Source organism: Ambystoma mexicanum, chromosome 3p, assembly GCF_040938575.1.
Source record: "Ambystoma mexicanum isolate Mex_15411 chromosome 3p, UKY_AmexF1_1, whole genome shotgun sequence".
In the NCBI taxonomy this organism is placed as follows: domain Eukaryota; kingdom Metazoa; phylum Chordata; class Amphibia; order Caudata; family Ambystomatidae; genus Ambystoma; species Ambystoma mexicanum.
Window position 1 is genome coordinate 391,054,857 of NC_090925.1, and position 20,813 is coordinate 391,075,669.

A 20,813-nucleotide genomic window follows, 5' to 3' on the forward strand; every position below is an offset into this window, starting at 1 on the left:
TTGTCTGGGGACCGGTTACTGCTGGATGCCCAGGCGCTGCTTGTAACTCCCGCTTATCCAATCCTAATGTTGAGCCCAGTTTGTGATGAATTCACAATATTTGAAGGATCCAAGCAGAAACTTGGAGCAGCAGGCATACATAAACTCAATGTCTCCAGAGCTCTGGTCCTCTCCAGGCTGGACTACTGCAGCAGCCTCTTCCTCAATCTGCCTTTATCCTCCCCTTGTCTCCTTCAACTAATCCAGAGCAGGGCTGTGAGACTTAACCTTGACCTCCAGCCCAGGGACTGCATCTCTCCAGACCAAACATTTCTTCACTGGCCCCCGGTGGCTTTGAGGATCAAGTTTAAGACCCTCTGCATCATCCACAAGGCATTCTGAGGCCAGCAACCCTACTACATCCGACTCTTTCCCTAAATACCTCCCGCTTAGAGACCTTAGGTCATCTAACTGCAATTCTCTGCATATCACAAGACCCACCTTTTCTGTTCTTCATTCTCCTCCCCCGGCCCCTGCTAACACCCCACTTGTCGCACTGACTTCCTGCCAGTCTCTTCCGAGCTCCACAGAGCACCAGACCCTCCTTGCCCAATATACCCCAGCACCGTGTCTTCCTGTCCCCCTCGCCCCCCACACAACCTGCACTTGCCCTTCCAAGTACCTTTCCGCTGACAAGCCTGGCAGGGTGTGCATCTGTACTGAGCCTGGTCCATCCCAGTCCTTGCGCTTAGCATGTGGTCCTCACTTCCTGCTTCTCCTGGCACTCTCCCACCTGGCCTCCCCTTAGCACTTGCTTAGCCCCACTGGGCCTCTTCTTCCCCTCCTCCCGCCCTGCACTAGTAAACCTCCTCTTATCCCGCCCCTCGCTCCGACCATAGCATTTTCCCATCCACCCGACCTACACCCCCCAACTCCCTCTCCCCTGAACTTGTTACTACACTTGCACGATCCGCATGTCACAAGGCCCAGTGGGACCGTTATTTTCTTCCCTGCACCCCCCCCCCTCCCTGTTTTGTATTGCATTGTGGCACCTTGAAACACCATTTGATGTATAGCCACTTTACAAATAACCAATAAATAAAAGAAATTAAGAAGTCTAAACTCGCTGGAAAGTAGGAATCATGATAAATGGCTGCAGATTACACTAGGCCAAAGGATTAGGTCTTGCCAATGTGCACTATAAACATGCGCCTGTGTCCTTGCACATTTACATCTTACTGTGGAGGTGCACATGTTGACGACAACCAGGTGCGCCTGCATCCATGCAGAAATCAATGTCTCGGGAGGATAGTTTAGGGGCAATGTGCTCGCCTTGGAAGCAAGACGACACGGAGCAACACAGGTTTGATCCCCGGGTCCGCGCTCAGAAACCTCTGGGTATGAAGCGCGTAATAAATAACCTATCATATCATATCATGATTGCTGGAATAGATCTACACAAAAGCTAGACAACCTTTCAAAACTGCACTCGTTCGAGGCATGCAGGAATTTTAGTGACCTTTTTTGTGTTGCAGTCAACCCAGACTGGTGAGAAATTGCACCTTCCCCTCCTTGGTCTGGCTGTGCCGTCTCTATATATTAACCCACCGCTTTTCATTCCTCTATATCAATTAATCTGTATTTCATGCTGAAACCACCTTCGCTAGCATTGTGGATACAGGTCATCCTGCACTCTTGATGCTCCTAGACCTCTAAGCAGCCTTCAACCTTGTCGACCATTCCATTCTTGTCGACGGGTTGAAAGGCCTGGCAGGCCGTTCCCAGGAGGCTTCGGACTGGATAGCATCTTTCCTTGGCCCCCGGGTGTCAAGTGTAGCAGTGGAAGATGAACAATCACACCCTGACATCATTGGCGCCAGAGCTCCACAGGGTTCATGCATCTCCCCCTCACTATTTAATATCTACGACCATAGCACACCATCTGGAAGCCGTACGACCCTTCTCCTGAGCCTGGGAGAGCTGGCGAGCACCACAACATCGCAAGCTTGAAGCGGCGGAGTGAGGGTCAAAATGGCGGCTCCCGCGCGCTAATCCCCAGGAGGGGGCTTGAGCGCACACACACTGTTGGGGAGTTTGCTGCCCGCCCGAGGAGCGGACCAAGGATCACCAACCCAGCATAAACACTGGAGCGCCTTCGCTGACCCTCTGGATTCACTGGCCTGAGCGTGTCCCGAGATCCCGCCCCTGAGGGTCCTGAGGAACCGGGCGAACAGCAGAGAAGAGGAGCCACGGCGGCGCCGCACCCTGCCTCGACAAGCGGGCTGCCCGAGAGCTACAGAGACGGAGACCGGCCCCGCCTGAAGCAGCAGTCCTGATCGCGGGAGAGACCAGTGGCGAGCCAGCGCTGCGAAGGTGAGCGGGAACAGGCGAGGGCTAAATCAGTCACCGGGCACGAGTGTCCCAGAGCCGTGAGCCACCCCAACCCCCTAGTTCCACACTTCGCCGCCAGCACCGAGGGAGGGAAAGGAGTAGCCCATTCCTCCTTTCCGATACCGACTACCCCCGCGGCCCCTGGAGAGGAGGTGGACACGGGGGGACCACCACAGGTGCCGGCCTGCAGCACCATAGACTAACCAGACCCCGGCGGGTCGCAAGCCGCCCCCCCAGAGGGGCCCCCTTGTCCTCCGATTGAATCGCCGGGTGAGGCGCATAACGGACACCCTTCTACACAGATATCACGCAGCCCGGAGCACAAAATCCCACCAGGCCTGCTTAGGGGACCCCAAGCCCCCCCACACTTGCTCCGGCCCGCTGACCGGAACAGCCTGCTCCGGCATACCGACCGAAACAGATCTGCACTCTTCCCTGCCTCGCCGCACCAGAACTGTCGTACGGGGACACTGCCTGAAAAAGGCAGGTAACTGCAGCTCAACCCGCACGTTATACTTCCCAGTAGGACACATCTCGTAAACAAATCTGCGGAGGGAGGAGATCTGCGCCCCAGTCACTATTGATAGCACTCACCACTGAGCTATCACAGTGCAGCCCGCCCAGCCGCCAAGACCAGTGCAAGCAGCCTTCCGAAAAGTGCCTGGGTTCCTCGTGTCCCCAATACAAGTGCCCCACAGCGCCTGGCTGAGCTGCAAACCACCACCTCATACTATGCAGGGTTGCCACGGTTAGATCTGCAGCGGTGGGCACGAACCACCGTGCCGGATCCCTTGTTGGAGACCTCCGCTCTGCGCCACCTGTGCCTTGGGCAAAGGGATGTCACCACCTGACAAGATGTCCGGGAAAGGAGCAAGGTCCAAGCAGCGCCAAACCACTATAGACACTTTCACGGCCAGAGGGCCTACGGGGTCCGAGAGCCAAAACGTAGCAATGTCAGAGGCGCAACCTGACCCCACTGAGGCAGCAGCTGAACCTAGTAATTACCAGATTCTTGAAGCCATTAAGTTGTTCCAGGCAACTATAGAGAACAAAATAGATGCCGTGTCCACAGACCTGGGCCTCCTGCGTCAGGACATCCGATCCCTAGCTGGCAGGACTGAAGCACTTGAACTCAAGTCAAGGAAAATACTGAAGCCAAAACCCAGCTCCTTCTCGACGTGGATGTGCTTCAACAAAGAGTGAAGAATCTGGAGGCTAGGGCTGAAGAGGCAGAAGGGCAGGCTCGCCGGAACAATATAAAACTCCTCTGCCTGCCAGAGGGCATTGAGGGCCCTGATCCTACTATGTCGAGAAGCTCCTGCTGCAGGAAGTCGGCGCGGAGAAGGTTTCTCAAGGCTTCACTATCGAGAGGGCCCATAGGTCCCTGGCTAAGAAACCACCACCGGGGGCCCCACCTAGACCTGTGATAGCGAAGGTACTTAATTACAGGGATCGGGAGGTCATACTGGCTTTCTCGTGATCAGGAGGCCAGATCCAAAGAAACTCTGCAAAAGTTGCCATCTACCCGGATTATACCTTCCAGGTCCAAATTAATAGGGCGCAGTTTATACACACAAAAGCCAGACTGAAAGCCGCAGGACTACACTCAATCTCGAAGGGTATAATAGCATTTAAAGTTCTGCACAATAACAGTGCCCACCTATTCGACACACCGGCACAAGCCTGTGACTGGATGGATGGGCAGCAGATCCCTGACATTGAGGAAAAGAAACGGAGACCGCGCTGAGCCCTACCCACCCAAGCACAGAAGGACTCTTCCATCCGCAATACCCTGCCAGCTGACAAATTGAGCCTCAGCACAGCTGAATGGATCCTCGCACGGAGACACCGGAGTCAGAGGTCACTCCACCCCCTGGAAGTTTCCTTCAGGGTTTATATACCTGCCCGTAGGGCACCTGGAGACCTATGTGTGGTCAAACAGAGCGGAAACGGGACTGTCATAACGAGGGAAAACTCGCTGGACTTGTTCTATGTTTGGGGAGCTCACAGTTAAAGGGGGGGAAACGGGGCGTTAGCACCAAAGTTGGGAACCTACACGGGAACACACTGAGACCACGGGAAAGTTCCACATGCAACTCATCACCTGCAGGACCTCGAACACCACCAGAAGCGAACGACAAACCACACAACGCCCATGGCTGACACGGTAAAGGTCATGACATGGAATGTCAGAGGCATGAATAGCTTCGTTAAGCAGCGCCGGATCCACGCATACCTAAAAAGATGCAAAGCTGGAATTGCCATGCTTCAAGAGACACACCTGACCGGGAAAAAACTGGATGCACTAGCTAAGACATGGCGGGGGACCCTAAGAGGATCCTCCTACTCCTCCTATGCCAGAGGGGTCTTGATTGCCCCGACTGTCCCCTTCAAGCTAGCAAGCACGAAGACGGATAATGAGGGAAGGACGGCGTTGGTATGTGGCTCCATCGAGGGTAAGGAGTTATGCCTAATCAGCACCTACGCACCCAACCACGATGCAACAGTTTTTTTCCACTCCCTACACACACGGCTTAGCCCTTATAGAGAGAGCATTATGATCTGGGGAGGCGACCACAACTGCACCCTCGACCCCCTTAAGGACAGATCGGACAACAAACATAGCCGCCCTCCCCCCCCCCTGCCAAAATATTATCCAATCTTACACACCAGCTGCTACTCAGAGACCTGTGGAGAGACCAGCACCCTGAACAACGTGAAAATTCCTTTTTCTCCCCACCACACGCCGCCCACACTAGACTAGATTACATCTTTGCAAGTCAGGAGCAGCAGGCCATGTTAAGCAATGCACATTACCTACATAGGGTGCTGTCCGATCATTCCCCCCCTGCTGGTTACCTGGGAGGTGTCCCCACCAAAACCCCCAGTGCCCACATGGAGGCTGAGGGCAGAGGCCCTACTTGATACGGCGTTCCGGGAACACATAAGGGATAGTACAGATGAATACTGGCAAAATAACTTGGACAGCGTAAAATACACTAGTACAGCGTGGGAGGCGTACAAGGTGGTAATGAGGGGAGAGATGATAGCGGCGGTTGGGGGGGCCCAAAGAGCCATCATAACCTCATTAGAATGCTCCGAGAAGGAATTGGGTGTGCTGGAAAGCAGGGCTGACTCAACCCCAGAGCACCTACAAGAAATAACCAAACTTAGGCAAACCTGTTTAACGCATTGGGAATCCCTTGGGAAACTGAGCTATGCTAAGCACACCGAGAGAACCCATGCCCTGGGAGACAAACCTGGGAAACTCTTAGCTTGGCTCTATAAGAGGGAGGCCCCCAGGTCACCCATTTGCCACATACTCAAACCGGATGGCACCACTTCGCATACTCAAAAAGAAATCAATTCTGTTTTCTATCGCAACCTCTACTCTAAGACCATGCCCCCTAACGACATCGAGAATGTTTTAGACACCATCGAGCTGCCCAAACTAGATTCACAGATGGCTGAAGCCCTTGACGAGCCTGTTACTCCCGACGAGTTGCTGGTGATAATTAGATCACTACCTTCTAGCAAAACCCCAGGCACAGACGGCCTCCCGGGGGAGTTTTACAAAACATATGAGGAAACACTAGCACCGTTGTTAGCCCAGGTCTTCAATGAGGCCTTTGAACCCGGTACTCTTCCGGACTCCGTGAGCGAGGCCGTGATTATCCCCCTACTTAAGCCGGGTAAAGATGGAGTGGACTGCGGTTCATACAGGCCTCCCTCTATGTTGAACGTAGATAGCAAGATCCTAACCGCCCTACTTGCCAACAGAGTGCGCAGATTAATCCCCCTGCTGATCCATCAGGACCAAACGGGATACATGCCAGGGCGCTCCATCACTGAGAACCTGCGCAGGTTGCATCATGTTATATACAGCACGGAGCGAAGGCCGCAGAAATTTGCAGTTGCGTCATTAGACGCCACCAAAGCCTTCGATTCGGTGAATTGGGATTGGTTATATGCTACCATGGTGAAAATGGGGATAGGCCCTGCCTTTTTAAAATGGACCCAACTAATGTATACCAACCCTACTGCGAGAGTGCGCACGAACAAAGCATACTCCGACAAATGGTCTCTCCACTGGGGCACCCGCCAGGGATGCCCACTGTCCCCCATGCTATATATTATTGTTGCCGAACCGGTGGCTGCTTACCTCCGGCAGGAATACGGAGACGGGGGCATTGAGATAGATGGGGTAACCCACCTCGTCTCCATGTACGCTGACGACACCCTGTTGTACCTACACAACCCCGAGCACCTATTGCCCTACATCCTAGAGACCCTAGAATGCTTCCACAGATATACTGGGATCCAGATTAACAGGAAAAAGTCCTGTCTCTATCCTCTCGCTGCGCTGCACTATATAATGACGAATATGGGCCACTTCCCCCCTTGGATCTTGAATGGCAGGTAACCTCCTTCAAATACCTACATATCCTCAACACGGTCAGGGCCAAAGACTCGCGAAATCCATGGAATTCTGAGGCAAGCTCCCACTCTCGATGGCTGGGAGGGCGAGCCGCCTCAAGATGGTGGCACTCCCCCGTCTGCTGCACAACTTCACTAATGTCCCCTTCAACATCCCCCCTCATTCTTCAAAGACATTAACAAACTCTGCAGGGGATTCCTCTGGCAGGGGTGCAGACACAGGGTAGCGTTGGAAACACTCCAAAGACCCTACGAAAGAGGTGGAGTGAAAGTTCCCAACTTTGAGCTATACTACCTCGCTGGCCAACTGAGACATGTGATGCAATGGATGGCCGATGAGAACACAACAGATACCCGCCTCCTCCAACCAGCCCTGCCACAAATGCTCCTCAGAGACCTACTCTGGGCTGATGAGGGGGCGGTGCGACACAGCCCATACCTAGCTAAGCTTGGGATCCAGCTTTGGAAGAGGGCCTGCAGTGGGGGGGGGGGTGGGGAGGGGGCTTTAGTAGTGCGGCCGGCAGACCCGTGCTCCCCACAAATCCCCATAGCGGCAGTTATGACAAAAACACTCATGGGGACATCTGGAAGTACTCACCCAGTGGGAACCTTACGGGGTGGCTACACTGGGAGACTTGATTCATGGAACAAGAGACCTTAACATTCACCGATCTCAGCGAGGCCACAGGTCTTCCGATAGGTCAGTTTTTGCTCCACAGGTTAGTGGTAAACGCCATAAGGAATAGATGGCCAGAGGCTGCCGACCAGGCTTCGGAGAATGAGATCTTTGAAACAATGCTAGACACTGCCGAGGGAGGTCATGAAACTTCACGAATCTACAAAGCCTTGATGCTGGGCACGACCAGGAACAAACTTGCATGCAGGACAAAGTGGGAAAATGAACAAGGCCTCGCATTGGAGGATAAAGACTGGGGGAATAACCTACTATCATAAAAAAAATTCTATAAAGGCCTGTTTACAACTCACCCAACTATATATCACCAACAGGACTTACCTTACGCCTGAAGTGATATTGAGGTTCAAGGGCGCAGGACTCCAGGTATGCCTCAAGTGCAATGAACCCAGGGCGGGAATGACTCGCATGTTCTGGGCTGTCCAGTGATACGGGGCTTCTGGACACCGGTGAAGGACAGAATGGCCAGCGCGGACATTGAAGTGGAGGTGCATGAACCCGGGGCCTGTAGCCTGGGCAGATATAGAGTAGCAGGAAGAATAAGCCTTTAAATACACTGAGAGACCTAATTTACATAACAGCGAAAAGGCGTATAGCCATGGGATGGAAAAGCCCCAGAGGCTTGATCGAGGCGCAGTGGTGGGGTGACCTTACAAAGTGGATAGCCGCGGAGACAGCAGCTTGGGAAACTGCAATCCAAGTACAGAGGCTGGACCCCAGCGAGGAACTGCACCGATGGGTAGCGCTAACAGTACCACTGCTCCATCCCGGGGCAGCAGATGGCGCCTCAGACAGCACAGGCAGTCCACACCAAAGAACTGGCTCGATGAGTACTGAGAAACTAACCGTGGTCTAGGGAGGGGGAGGGAAGGGAGGGAACTCACTGGACTTGAGATGAAGCGCATGCATCGCCTAGACTAATGATAATGGTTTGTTTATGTTGTTAAAAAGCAATAAAGAAATTTAAAAAAAGAAAAATAACTATCAAGGAATTACATACAGGACTCTAACCCTTTATGTAGTGTACCAAGCTACTCAGTCCTGGAGGATCTCCAATTATCTTGCCCTTAATGACACCAAAACGGAGCTTCTCATTGTGGCCACTGACCAAACTTGAATCCCTTTATAAAAGACTGGCTTACCTCCTTCCTCACTGACAGCTCTTCCAAAGTCATACTGGGCACCTCCCCTACTTCCTCCTCCACCTCTGGCATCCCACAGGGCTCCATTCTTTTGCCTTGGCTCTTTAACATCTACCTTACTCTGCTCGCACGCCTCATTTTCTCCTCTTCCCAAACTTCCAGTGTTATGCTGACGACACACAACTCTTCTTCAAACTTCCTACAGGCGGCCTTGCACCCTCCTTCATCCCCGACTGCCTCTCAGTCATCCAGGCCTGATGTACTTCTAATGATCTTTTCATCAAAGACAGCAAAACAATGATCCTCCCTATTGGGAATTACCACCCCTCCACCCCGGCACCAGACTTCTTCCCTTCACTCTGGCCTTCTTCCATCGGATCTCCCCCTGCTCCCTCTTCAGAGGCCAGAAACTTCAGAGTCATCTTCGGCTCCTCTCTGTCCTTCATCCCTCATACTCAGGACATTACCTAGAAGTCCCACTTTCAGCTTTTCCTTCCCAGGGGAATTCTACCTTTCCTCACCTTCCCCTAGACTAGAGACTCAATTTTACCATGGTTGTCTCTAGGCTGCATTATTGTAATAGCCTCCTCCTTAATCTACCTTCGTCCACTCTGCGACCCCTCCAGCTAATCCAGAATAGGGCAGCAAGACTTATCCTTGGCCTCAAGGCCAGGAACTGCATCTCTCCTGCCCTTCAAAGTCTTCACTGGCTCCCGATCGGAGCATGGATTAAATTCAAATCCCTCTGCATCATCCACAAGGCTGTCTGGGGCCGGGGACCACTCGATCTGCAACTCTTTCTGACCAAATACTCTCCCTCTAGATACCTGCATTCCTCTAGCACCAACTCCTTGCGTGTGAAGCGGTTTGTTAAACAGAGAGCAGGTGGTTGATCGCTTTCCTCAGAGGGCTCCCTTCTTTGGAACAGCTTCCTCCTCCCTCTTCGTCTTGAGCAGGACCTCCTTAAGTTCCGGAAAAGCCTCAAGACCTTCCACTTCACTTCTTCCTTCCCTCCCTCGCTCCCCTGCTAATTGCAAAGTAGCTTGACTGTTGTGCAGGCTTTTATGCATCCTCGGGCCCCGACCTCCCACATCTTAATCATCCCAGCTGCTGTCTATCCTCTGCACTTGCGTCGGCTCACCCTCCACCACTGGAGGTTGCACTTACTTTTCTTCATAGCACTTCACCTGCTGCTCTCCATAAGCACCACCGCACCTATCCCACACACCTCTCCTCTCTGTACTTGCATGTTCTGAACACTCACAAGGCATAGTAGGGTCGTCTTCCATTTTGTTGAATTTATTTATTTAACATTGTTGCAATTACATTGTCTATCCTCCTCTGTCCCGCCAGTTGCCCTGTGGGTTGAAACAGTATTTGCTTCCTGCATAAGCGCCTAACAAGTGAACAATAAATAAAAGCTTCGATATCGCCAACAGTCAGATTCCTGTGTCCACCAACGTCAAGACACTTGGTGTCTATCTGGATGCAGAGTTGAATATGAAAACCCATCTATCCCATACTCGAGCACTTTGCGGGTACGTGGTCAAATGCCTAAATCAAATCATCAGGCCTTATATGCCCATCAAGAACAGATCTCTCCTTGCCTCAGCATTAGTGTATTCAAGGCTCGATTACTGTTAACAGCCTTCTGTCTGAGACGACTTAGGCTAATCTACAGGCCCTTAAAGTTGTTCAGAACAGTGCACTTTGCGCCGTGTTTGGCCTCCGCAGACAAGATCATGTATCCGACTCCAGGAGGGCACTGCATTGGCTACCTGTGGCTCATAGGATCTCCCATAAGATTCTGACCGTGGCCTATAAATGCTGGTCTTCCATTGCTCCTCCCCATCTAACAAAACAGTTGTTCCCCGACCACCAGGCTTGCACACTTCGCTCTAGGGACAACTACAAATTCAAACAGCCCCTCTACAAACTGACTAAATTTGGTGGATGTAGTTTTACTGGCCGGGCACCCATAGAGTGGAATGCTCTACTAGTCGCAATAAGAACCATCCATTCCCTGACATGCTTCAAGAAAGCAGTGAAAACCTATTTATTCTGCTTGACTCCTGCTTCCCTCTCGACTTTCTGATTGTTCGTTTTGTCTTGTGCTCCTATGTCCTGTGTTTTGTGCGCCTTAAGGGCCATGCGCATGTGGCACAAAATAAGAATTAAAATAAATAACCAGCTCTATATGTGAAGTATAATTAATTAAATGAGTTTGTGCGTTTTTAATCCGCACCGACGGTGGGAAGCGAATAAGCTACTTAGCTAACTGCAATACATACTGATCAGGTGTTGGGTACTAGGTGCATAGAGAACTGGTGAAATGGGTTGCATGGTCCCAATGGTGAAATTATTTAACCAACTGACAGAATTGCTGAAGTCGTATTGGGCTCAAGATGCAAAAGCCTGTTTTCCTAATGTGTATTCGAATTCTGTTTATTTCAGAAAAGAAGTGGCCCACTTTGGCCCCAAAAGAAAATGCCCCACGCTATTAATTTGGCTTTTTTTCCCAATCTTAGCTTGTCTGCACCTCACATAAGGTAATCTTTGAAAGAATACGTAAATGTTGTGTGACCAGGCGTGTCGATACTGTTGAAATGGAAGTAAATATTTTCATATGTGGGAAACTTGAAATATTTCTTGGATTTTGCACAGCACAGCTTGCTTGTACAGCTTGGCCCGCCCCTTTCTTTTGTTGCCCTTTCACAGGCTTTCCTGTCGCTTTTGCTGCGCTTAGACTTGTCCCCCCCCTAACCCTGGGAGGAGGGAGGAGTGAGGAGGAGGACCCCGCCCCAATTATCAGGTGCCTGCCTCCTCCTTCTTGTTCCGTCTTTCTGTCCTCACCTTCATGTTCCCTTCCTATTTGTCCAGAGAGCTGTCAGGGGGGGTGGTAGTAGAGGTGAGGGTGTGTCAGGGAATATTGATACGCGGGTGGGAGGGGCACATGACACGGGCGTTCACACAGAAATTGATGCTTCCAACTCAATGGGCTCGTGTGTATGAAAGATGCACGTTTTAGAATCTCCAGTCACATGTTCCCCGGAGATTAGCAACAGACGACTGTGGTTCAGATTTCATTCAATTTCCCTCAGATTTCATCCCATTTCCCTGAACACTGCCACGTGGAATTGAGTCACAGACATTGGTGATCTCTACAGAGGAAGCACCTGCTTCACACTTGGGATTATTTGGGATTTGAGCGCGTCTTTTGTATGAATTGGTTGTCTATTTACGAGATGTATTGCGTGGCAGGGACAGACAACAGTGTTTCTGGATTTTTTGTTAATTATGCGCCCTCGACGATAGCTCCTGGAAAGGGGTGAGGGCATGAGCTCTAGCCGTCGTCGTACTTTAGTGTCAATGCGCATTTCTCTGTTTTTATAAAACTACTAATATCTGGGGATTCCAGCATTGACTTTTGAAAGTACCATGTTCTGTTACCGTTTTTCTTCATTATCATTTTATTTAAAAAAGTGTATGGCATAATTTTTGAAAGTTTTTGTTACTGGCACTCCTTCACTTTCCTCCAGCCTTCGCCGAGTATCTTGTTACGCATGGGCAATAGCTTGGAGCTCATTAAAGCACGGTCGAAAATGGCAGCAGCACAGCCCTCCCTGAAAAAATTTCATTACCTCCACGTCCTCTCTTCCTCGTCACAGTACTTACTTCATGAGGCCCCTGCCTCCGACACAGGACCTTCTTCCATTTCTTTAAATTCCTATAACTCCTCCCCCACATCCACGTCACTCAGTTTAATTTTTCCTGCCTCCGGCAGGTTGGACTTTTTCTTCCTGGTGCGGGGCACTGGGGAGCACTGATTGCTGGCCCCCCTGGGGGGGGCTGTGTGGCGGGGCCCTCGGCTCCCTCAGGTGCGGCGCTGCTCCTGGGCCACCTGCGGGGCTTGGGCTCACAGTTGAGCGGGATTGCTTGCTCGGTTCTTTGCTGGGCTCCGGACCGCAGCGTGAGCATTATGTCCCAGATCCTGCATGGCCCGGGGAAGTTAAGGAGAGGGGAGGACTGGGCTTGATGTTTTTTCCCCTCTCCTCCTGTTTTGGCCATCTTGATTCGACAGACCTTTTTCCTCGTGCTCTGTGTACACATCTTTATTGGAAATGATGTCAAGCACTTGGCAGTATGGGCTAGCCTTCCCTTTTGTTGTGTGGCCTCTCTGCTTCTTGTCGTGGGGTGACAGTTGCAGAGAGTCTTTGAAAGTGCGGGGGCTCTGTTCTGTCGCAGGCATGTCACATACCACCCGCTCCTCAGACACACGCAGCCCAGGATGCACCGGATGTTGGATGCATTCTTTGCGTGCAGCCTGTGAAAACGGTGCAGATTTGGAAGCGTCTGCAAGCGGCCGGAAGAGTACCGGCCTGGCATAGTCTACACTTGGGGTTCAAGTCTCTACGGTGCTGACTCGGCCCTTCATCCTTCCTAGACCAACGCATTGGAACGATTTAGAGCTTGGGGCTACCAGCTACTGGATACAGGGCTCAAGCCACCTCTCAGCAATGTGGCGAGTTAGTGGTGTGTTTGGGTTTGTGCTAGCTATGGACGCAGACTCCTTGTCATGTCCTCTTCCTCTGAACTGCACGAGGGAAGGTCAAAGGAGATGATTTTCTTTTCCCTTGTCCGGCATGGAATTATAGAAAATGCATCATGGAAATAATGGCCATTCTGAGGGTTCCCAGTGTCTCTTCTTTTAGGGCCTAGGTCCTCCGGTGCCGACGTGTTGCTTTCACGCCGCCTCTCAGACTTGTGGGAAGTGATATGGCACATGGTGGCACATGTCTGTGCTTAGAGGGGTTCTCAGAGCCCCTGGTGTCGGTGTAGGGGATGTCACTTCAGTGGGTTTTTCCAGTGTAGGAATACCCCAGGTGGGGGGTTGCCTTTCATGTCTGCTATCCCGGATGGATTGCTTTGCCCCGCTTTGTGACAGTACTCTGCCCTGTTGACGCCAGCCCGGTGGCTCCTCTGTCGGCTGGGGGGGGGCTATGGTCTGCTGGACTTCGGGGCTGTCCTTATCTTCCTTTTGATAAGTGGGATCTTTCTGTGGGCTGACAAGCATGCTGTTATATTGTGGCGCAGGCATGCTTCAACGTCCTGTGATTTTCCTCTGGTGCAAGTGCAGTGACTGGCGGTTTTCCCTGGCTCCTCGTCTCTATCTTCTCGGAGGTGTATGGGACCGGTGGGGTTCGGCTTCCTGGGTAATGGGCTCCTTCTGGAGGGGGGTATCGGTTGCAGTTCCTGTCTCCTCCTGTCCAGGTTTGCATGGTTAGGACTTGGTACCCAGCTCACGGTCCAAGTAGTTGGCCATGGGATCAGTTCTCTCCGAACGATTGTTGTGGGTTACCGTCTTGCCCATTCCTCTCCCTGTTCAGGGTCAAGTTTTCTACTTGTGGGTGTTCCTGGTCCCTATGCCTTCTAGGATGTGTCAATTTCTTATGGGTCTCAAGACCCTGCACTGCTTGTCCGGACGTCTGGGGAGAGCGTACTCTGGATGTTGTGCAAGGGGGGGGGGGGGCACTTCCTGGCTGGTTTGGGCTGGGTTCTCAGAAGGCAGTGTGTCTCGGCTCGCCTGTTGCTGAAGTTACGGGGCATGTGGCGTCTTGCGTGTTTTCCGGTTCCTTGAGCCCATCTTCGGTTACGTCCCCTGGTGTCTTATACTCTCTTCCACTGGTTTCCGACGTCTCGGCTTTCGTAGTTGTGTTTTCAGTGTCCCCAGCGCTGCAAGTCTCCCTGCTGTGGTGGCGGGGGGTTTCAGGTCTACATGCTGAGGTGTGCATGGTCCATCCTCTTGTGGCCTCTCTTACTACCGACGCCGGCAGAAAGGGTCTACATTGGGGGTCCTCTCAGCTCAAGGGTTGTGGGATCTGGGGAGAGCCGGCGATCATCCAATTGGCAAGAGGTGTGCCATTGTCCAAGCTCTGGTGTACTACAAGGAGTTGCTGGACAGTCGGCAGTTTTGATCCGATCAGACAATACGACGGCCTTGGCATATGTCAACTGCAAAAGGGGTTCCGGCCGCTCCTTGAATGCTCTGGCAGCACTGATAGGCACCTGGGAGAAATCTCATCTGGTGTCTGGTGGCCTCACGTATCAGAAGGGTGGACAATGTTCAAACGGATCTTCTCAGACGCCGGTTTTCACTCCTCGGCTGGTCCTGTTGGCCCAGGTCTTTGCGGTGACCTGTGTCAGATTAGGGTCCCCGGTTCTAGACCTGTTTGCATCCCCGGCCTCAGCAGAAGTTCCCCTCTTCTGCTCTCGGTTTCAGGCCGGGAGGATTGGGGGATGGACTCCCTCTCTGTACAGTGGCCTTGGGGTTTTCCTTTATGCCTTTCCGCCTATTCCCCTTCTGCCCCTGGTGGTTTGGCGCATCAGAGTGTCCAGGGTGACTGTGTTGTTGTTAGCTCAGTTCTGGTCCCGCCGGAGTTGGCTTCCCTCTCTGTTGGAGCTTCGGTCCTAGGAACCTTGGCTGGTTCCGAGGTGGCTGTGTCCCCTTCAAGGGGATCTGCGGTTGGAATTCCACTGGATGCAATGGGCAGTGTGGCTATTGCTCGGTCTAGGTTGATATCTCAGGGGTTCTCAGATCCTGTAGTTGAGTACATAATGGATGCTCTTAGACGCTACACTCTAAAGGTGTTCGGCAGGCATTGGGGCCATTTCCGAGACTGGTATGGGCGTTCTGGGATCCCTCCCCTGCGTTCTGGCCTCTGCCATCCTTCGATTCCTCCAGAAGGGCTTTTGACAGGGGCCTGGCAGGTTTTTTTTTTTTCCCCCCAGGCTTCACTCTCAGTGGGCCTCCATGAAATTGATTTTGGGGGACTCTGATGGTCACTTGGATGGGGAGGTGTTGGTGGGGAAGTTGCTCCAGGCTTTTTCTTCTTCCTGTCCTTGTGCTGATAAAGGGCTTCCCCCTTGGGATCTCCCTCTTGTATTACGGTTCCTTCAAGGGCCTCCTTTTGAGCCCTTTTCCGAGATTGATATCAAACATCTTGCACTGAAATCTGCTTTTCTTATTCCCCTCGCTTCTGCCCGTAGGCTTGGGGAGATTGGGGCTCTCTTATGTCACCCTCCTTTCCTGAGGGTACTGCCAAACTCGGTGCTGCTGAGGTGTGGTCCGAAGTTCCAGTTTTATCTCGGTTTTCACACCTCTCAGGATCTGGTTCTCCCTGACTTCTTTCATGATCCGAGAATGCATGAGGAGGTGGCTGGGCTTAACATTATGTCCGGCGGGACGTGTTGGAGTATTTGGCTAGGTTTGCTTTTTTTTCACCAATCTGATAGTCTTCTGATTACTTGTGGTCCGGCTGGGGCTGGGCATAACACATCTGTGGTTTCCATTTTCCGATGGTTCCGGGTTGTGATCTCCAGAGCCTATGTGGCTTTTGGCTTGCCTGTGCCTGCGCACGATCAGGGGCGGTCCGCCAGGGGTTTGCGGCTTCCTGGGCCAATGCAAGGAGGGTTTTCTCTGCAAGAGATTTGTATGGCTGCCGCCTTGGCTGGTCTAGGGATTTTCATCAACCGCTATGGGTTGAGTTTCTCCCACTTGGGGGGGTTGGTTACTTCGTGGTTGGAGTTTTATCTGTGGGGATATGAATTAAGAGTTATTGTGGTTGTGTTTGCTGCACTGTCTTTAGCTCTGTGTCTCATTGGGACCTTTTCCCCGTTGCTGCTTTGGTATACCTCATGAAGTAAGTACTGGGACGAGGAAGAGTGGACGTGGAGGTAATGCTCTGGATTACTTACCACTAATCTTCATTACTCCTAGTCCTACTCTTCCTTGTCACAGTACTGATGACCCTCCTCACCCTCCCTGCGGGGAAGGTCCCATGCTCTAGCTTGGTAATATGAAACTGAGTACAAAAAAAGGAATAATCAGGATGAAGAAGATCCTACAAGTAAGCCAGTTGTGCCGTGCATGTATGTTTATTTTACATTGACACAGTCCTTTTTTAGTTCATTCAACAATTTATTTTACAGGTCTTTCGATAAGCACGAAAGTTTTTTGGCATCAAACGGACAAAAGTGATTGTGAACGGTGGTAACACGGGTTAAGTGTCAACCTCTGATGTATTAAGGTTAAAACTCCACACTGAAGTACATTCCCTGTATAGATGTGATAGAGAAAGAACTATCAAGCAGGGAAAGTATACCTGAGGCTTGAAAATGGCCCCAGGGTTAGTTCACACAAGGTGTACACAACAGATATTTACACAACATACACAAGGTGGAAGATACAGTTGTGTCACGGGGATCGACACAGGTGTGTTTCGGCCAAAACATGGCTTGATTGAAGCCGGTCTATATGCTGGCCTTCGTCAGGAAAGGCACCATTGGTGGTGCTGTCCGTTGATTCTGTGGGTTTAAGAGAGGCAGTGAGGATCTTCAAAAAGGGGTGATTTAATTAATTTAGGATAGTATTAAATACTGGCCAAATTTGGCCATGGTGTTACATCTGATGGTGCAACTGAGAAACGGCTTACCTGCTGCTCCGGTGGCAGTGGCAAGCTGGGAAATATCCTCACGTGGTTGAAGGATAGTGTGTGCGTGATTGCACTTAGGAATATGCCTGAGAGTGCTTCAGGCCGACATCTCTCGGGTTCCCGCTGACTGTGAAGGGCCACAGTGGGTCCCAGATCTGAGAGAAAGAGAATATAGGATCAGAATGCATGATCCTGGATAAGGATTCAGAGGAGTGGATTCGATGATGGTGAGAGAATCCTACTCGGGGTAGACTGCCCTCGAAGAGCATGGTGGTGGGCGAGTACGTGCCTATGAGGTGTAGACGTCTGACCAGTGGTTCAGGTGGTCTGTGATGAGTACATCTCTGTGAGCAGCGTGGCTCCCACGGGGGTAGAGTCGTTCTGGTGCAGCGGTGGTCCATGTGGGTGGAACTAACCGCATGTCGAAATCCTGTGTGGCTATCGGGAGTGCGAGGGCGCGCATCGAGTAGCGCTGTGTAAATATGCATCCTCACAGTTGCTGCCGGGCTCCACTCTTAACTAAAAGTAGGCATTTCAGGTGTCCACACCGCCACATACAACACGATCTCACTGCATTGAATATAGTGCTCCCTACTACACCTCAATGCCACTTCATGCGCGCACCTTCAGGCACTCTAAGTCCTCCACACCCCTCGTGCCGTTTTTCCCAACTCGGTCTCACTGCATCGATTTCAGTCTTTTCACCGGTCATTTTCCTGCCTAGACCTCAGCGCTACTCGATGCGCGCCCTCGCACTCCCGATAGCCACACAGGATTTCGACATGCGGCTAGTTCCACCCCCATGGACCACCGCTGCACCGGAACGACTCTACCCCCGTGGGAGCCACCCTGCTCACAGAGATGTACTCATCACAGACCACCTGAACCACTGGTCAGACGTCTACACCTTATAGGCACGTACTCGCCCACCACCATGCTCTTCGAGGGCAGTCTACCCCGAGTAGGATTCTCTCACCATCATCGAATCCACTCCTCTGAATCCTTATCCAGGATCATGCATTCTGATCCTATATTCTCTTTCTCTCAGATCTGGGACCCACTGTGGCCCTTCACAGTCAGCGGGAACCCGAGAGATGTCGGCCTGAAGCACTCTCAGGCATATTCCTAAGTGCAATCACGCACACACTATCCTTCAACCACGTGAGGATATTTCCCAGCTTGCCACTGCCACCGGAGCAGCAGGTAAGCCGTTTCTCAGTTGCACCATCAGATGTAACACCATGGCCAAATTTGGCCAGTATTTAATACTATCCTAAATTAATTAAATCACCCCTTTTTGAAGATCCTCACTGCCTCTCTTAAACCCACAGAATCAACGGACAGCACCACCAATGGTGCCTTTCCTGACGAAGGCCAGCATATAGACCGGCTTCAATCAAGCCATGTTTTGGCCGAAACACACCTGTGTCGATCCCCGTGACACAACTGTATCTTCCCCCTTGTGTATGTTGTGTAAATATCTGTTGTGTACACCTTGTGTGAACTAACCCTGGGGCCATTTTCAAGCCTCAGGTATACTTTCCCTGCTTGATAGTTCTTTCTCTATCACATCTATACAGGGAATGTACTTCAGTGTGGAGTTTTAACCTCAATACATCAGAGGTTGACACTTAACCCGTGTTACCACCGTTCACAATCACTTTTGTCCGTTTGATGCCAAAAAACTTTCGTGCTTATCGAAAGACCTGTAAAATAAATTGTTGAATGAACTAAAAAAGGACTGTGTCAATGTAAAATAAACATACATGCACGGCACAACTGGCTTACTTGTAGGATCTTCTTCATCCTGATTATTCCTTTTTTTGTACATATACCCACCTGGGTAAATCAGGACTCCGCCAGGCGCCCTATATTTTCTACCATATGAAACTGAGTGACATGGATGTGGGGGAGGAGTTATAGGAATTTAAAGAAATAGAAGAAGGTCCTGTGTCGGAGGCAGGGGCCTCATGAAGTAAGTACTGTGACGAGGAAGGGTAGGACTAGGAGTAATGAAGATTACTGGTGAGTAATCAAAGCATTGCCAATCGTAGGCAAGTTGCCATGTCAACGCCATAAATTGCTCCCAAGTGCCCCTTCTACTTTCACTGTACCAATGTTTTCTGTCATTAACGATCTTTCATGATTAGAGGCAGGACATTCTACCACCGACAAGGGCCTCCTGACAGCTCTCGGAAAAGTCACAGCTGGGTGGAAAGTCGGTGAATGCTCCAAAATATCCCTATTCTCTCCCCTAATCAGTACGTCACTGGGTTGGGCAAATCCTAGATGATGTTCTTGTGGAGGGAGCATGGGTAACGGTCGCAGCATATGTTCGTCAAGAGACAACAATGTTCTAGTGGTGTTGAATAGTGCCATTCTCAAGTTCAGTGACACTGGCAGCGACGACTGGGAGACAATGCTATAATGTTCAAGTAAAACGGACACAACTCTCTACCAGAATTATAGATCCTCACCTCCTCTTGCACACGGGGCTGCAGCTTCCCTTTCAGCTGGCTCCATGACAAGCACTGTAAGTGTGACAGTTGCCCGAGGATCAAGAGTGGCCGGCTCGGGGGGTCGCCATCCCCTGCATCACCCCGGAAATCCAGCACCACATTCGCCATATCTGCCTTTTGAAGACAGGCCAGTCTGTCAAAGTTCTCTGTGAATGTGGACTCCAGTTACCAACGGAAGCCGTTCAAAGTGCATTGCAAGCCTCGATTTAGACCAAAGCGAGGCTTGAAACGCAAATCCGCAGTGAGAGCTACAGTTCTTACAGAGTTACAACACGCTAATAAGTATGAAAAGGCAAATGTTCTAACCGAAATATAGCGGCCATCTTAAAAGGGACATAGATATCTAATTAGTCTGCATTCCTGCGAGCACAAACTATTCGCTGGTCGTATTTATATTCTAAGACTCAATTTTTAGGGACATTTATAGGCAGAGGTCCACCCGACCTTTCTACACCTGTCACGGGATGGCATCTAGTGAAGGCGTGGAAGGCCTGGCTTTTATTTTTTTTTAAATTAAATATTTCTGTTTCTGAAAGCGGGTGCTGCTAAACAGAGCATGCAGCTGCTGGTCCTTTAATAGTAGAGTAGCTCTGCAGAAATGTACCCGTGGTGGCCCAATGAACACAGGACACCAGGATGAAGGCAAGGTGTTTAATTTGGTAGCTTACAACAAGCAGGGAAATGGCTGTACTCACAGTTTCCTTGATAGGTCAGCATAGCTCTCAACCTTTCACATAACTCTCAACCATTTGCGTTGCAAAGGCGGGTGAAAACAACCGATTTCGTTGGCGGGTGAGAGCCCATGGAATGAACGGGCGTGCAGGAGGCTTAGCGGGTGAGTCAGCTCTTTACAAGGCGGGTGACACCCGCCAAAAGCGTGTGATTTGAGAGCTATGCCTTTCATGGTCCCTTGGCGGGTGAAAACACCAGATTTTGTATTTGGCAGGTGAAAGCCCATTGATTCCTATGGGCGTGTACATAGCTCTCAACCTTTTTCGATGCAAAGGCGGGTGAAATCACCCGATTTTGTGTTTGGCGGGTGAGAAGCCCATTGAAATGAATGGGCGTGCACGAGGCTTGGCGGGTGACTCACCTGTTTACAAGGCGGGTGACACCCGCCAAAAGCGGGTGAGTTGAGAGCTATGCGTGTAGGGAGCTT

The 20,813-nt window shown here is 51.2% G+C and overlaps 1 protein-coding gene across 2 annotated transcripts in view; it reads right to left on the minus strand.

Moving 5' to 3' along the window:
- NPEPL1 (aminopeptidase like 1) overlaps positions 1–20,016 on the minus strand; it is a 215,229-nt gene extending 195,213 nt beyond the window's left edge. The window contains exon 1 of one of the 2 annotated variants that reach the window (XM_069651058.1): positions 19,613–20,016. In XM_069651058.1, the coding sequence (XP_069507159.1) occupies positions 19,613–19,762 (150 nt within the window). In that variant the 5' untranslated portion in view covers positions 19,763–20,016. The remainder of the gene's footprint in view (positions 1–19,612) is intronic. The other variant, XM_069651059.1, reaches the window with a different exon arrangement.
- Between the last annotated feature and the right edge of the window lie 797 nt (positions 20,017–20,813).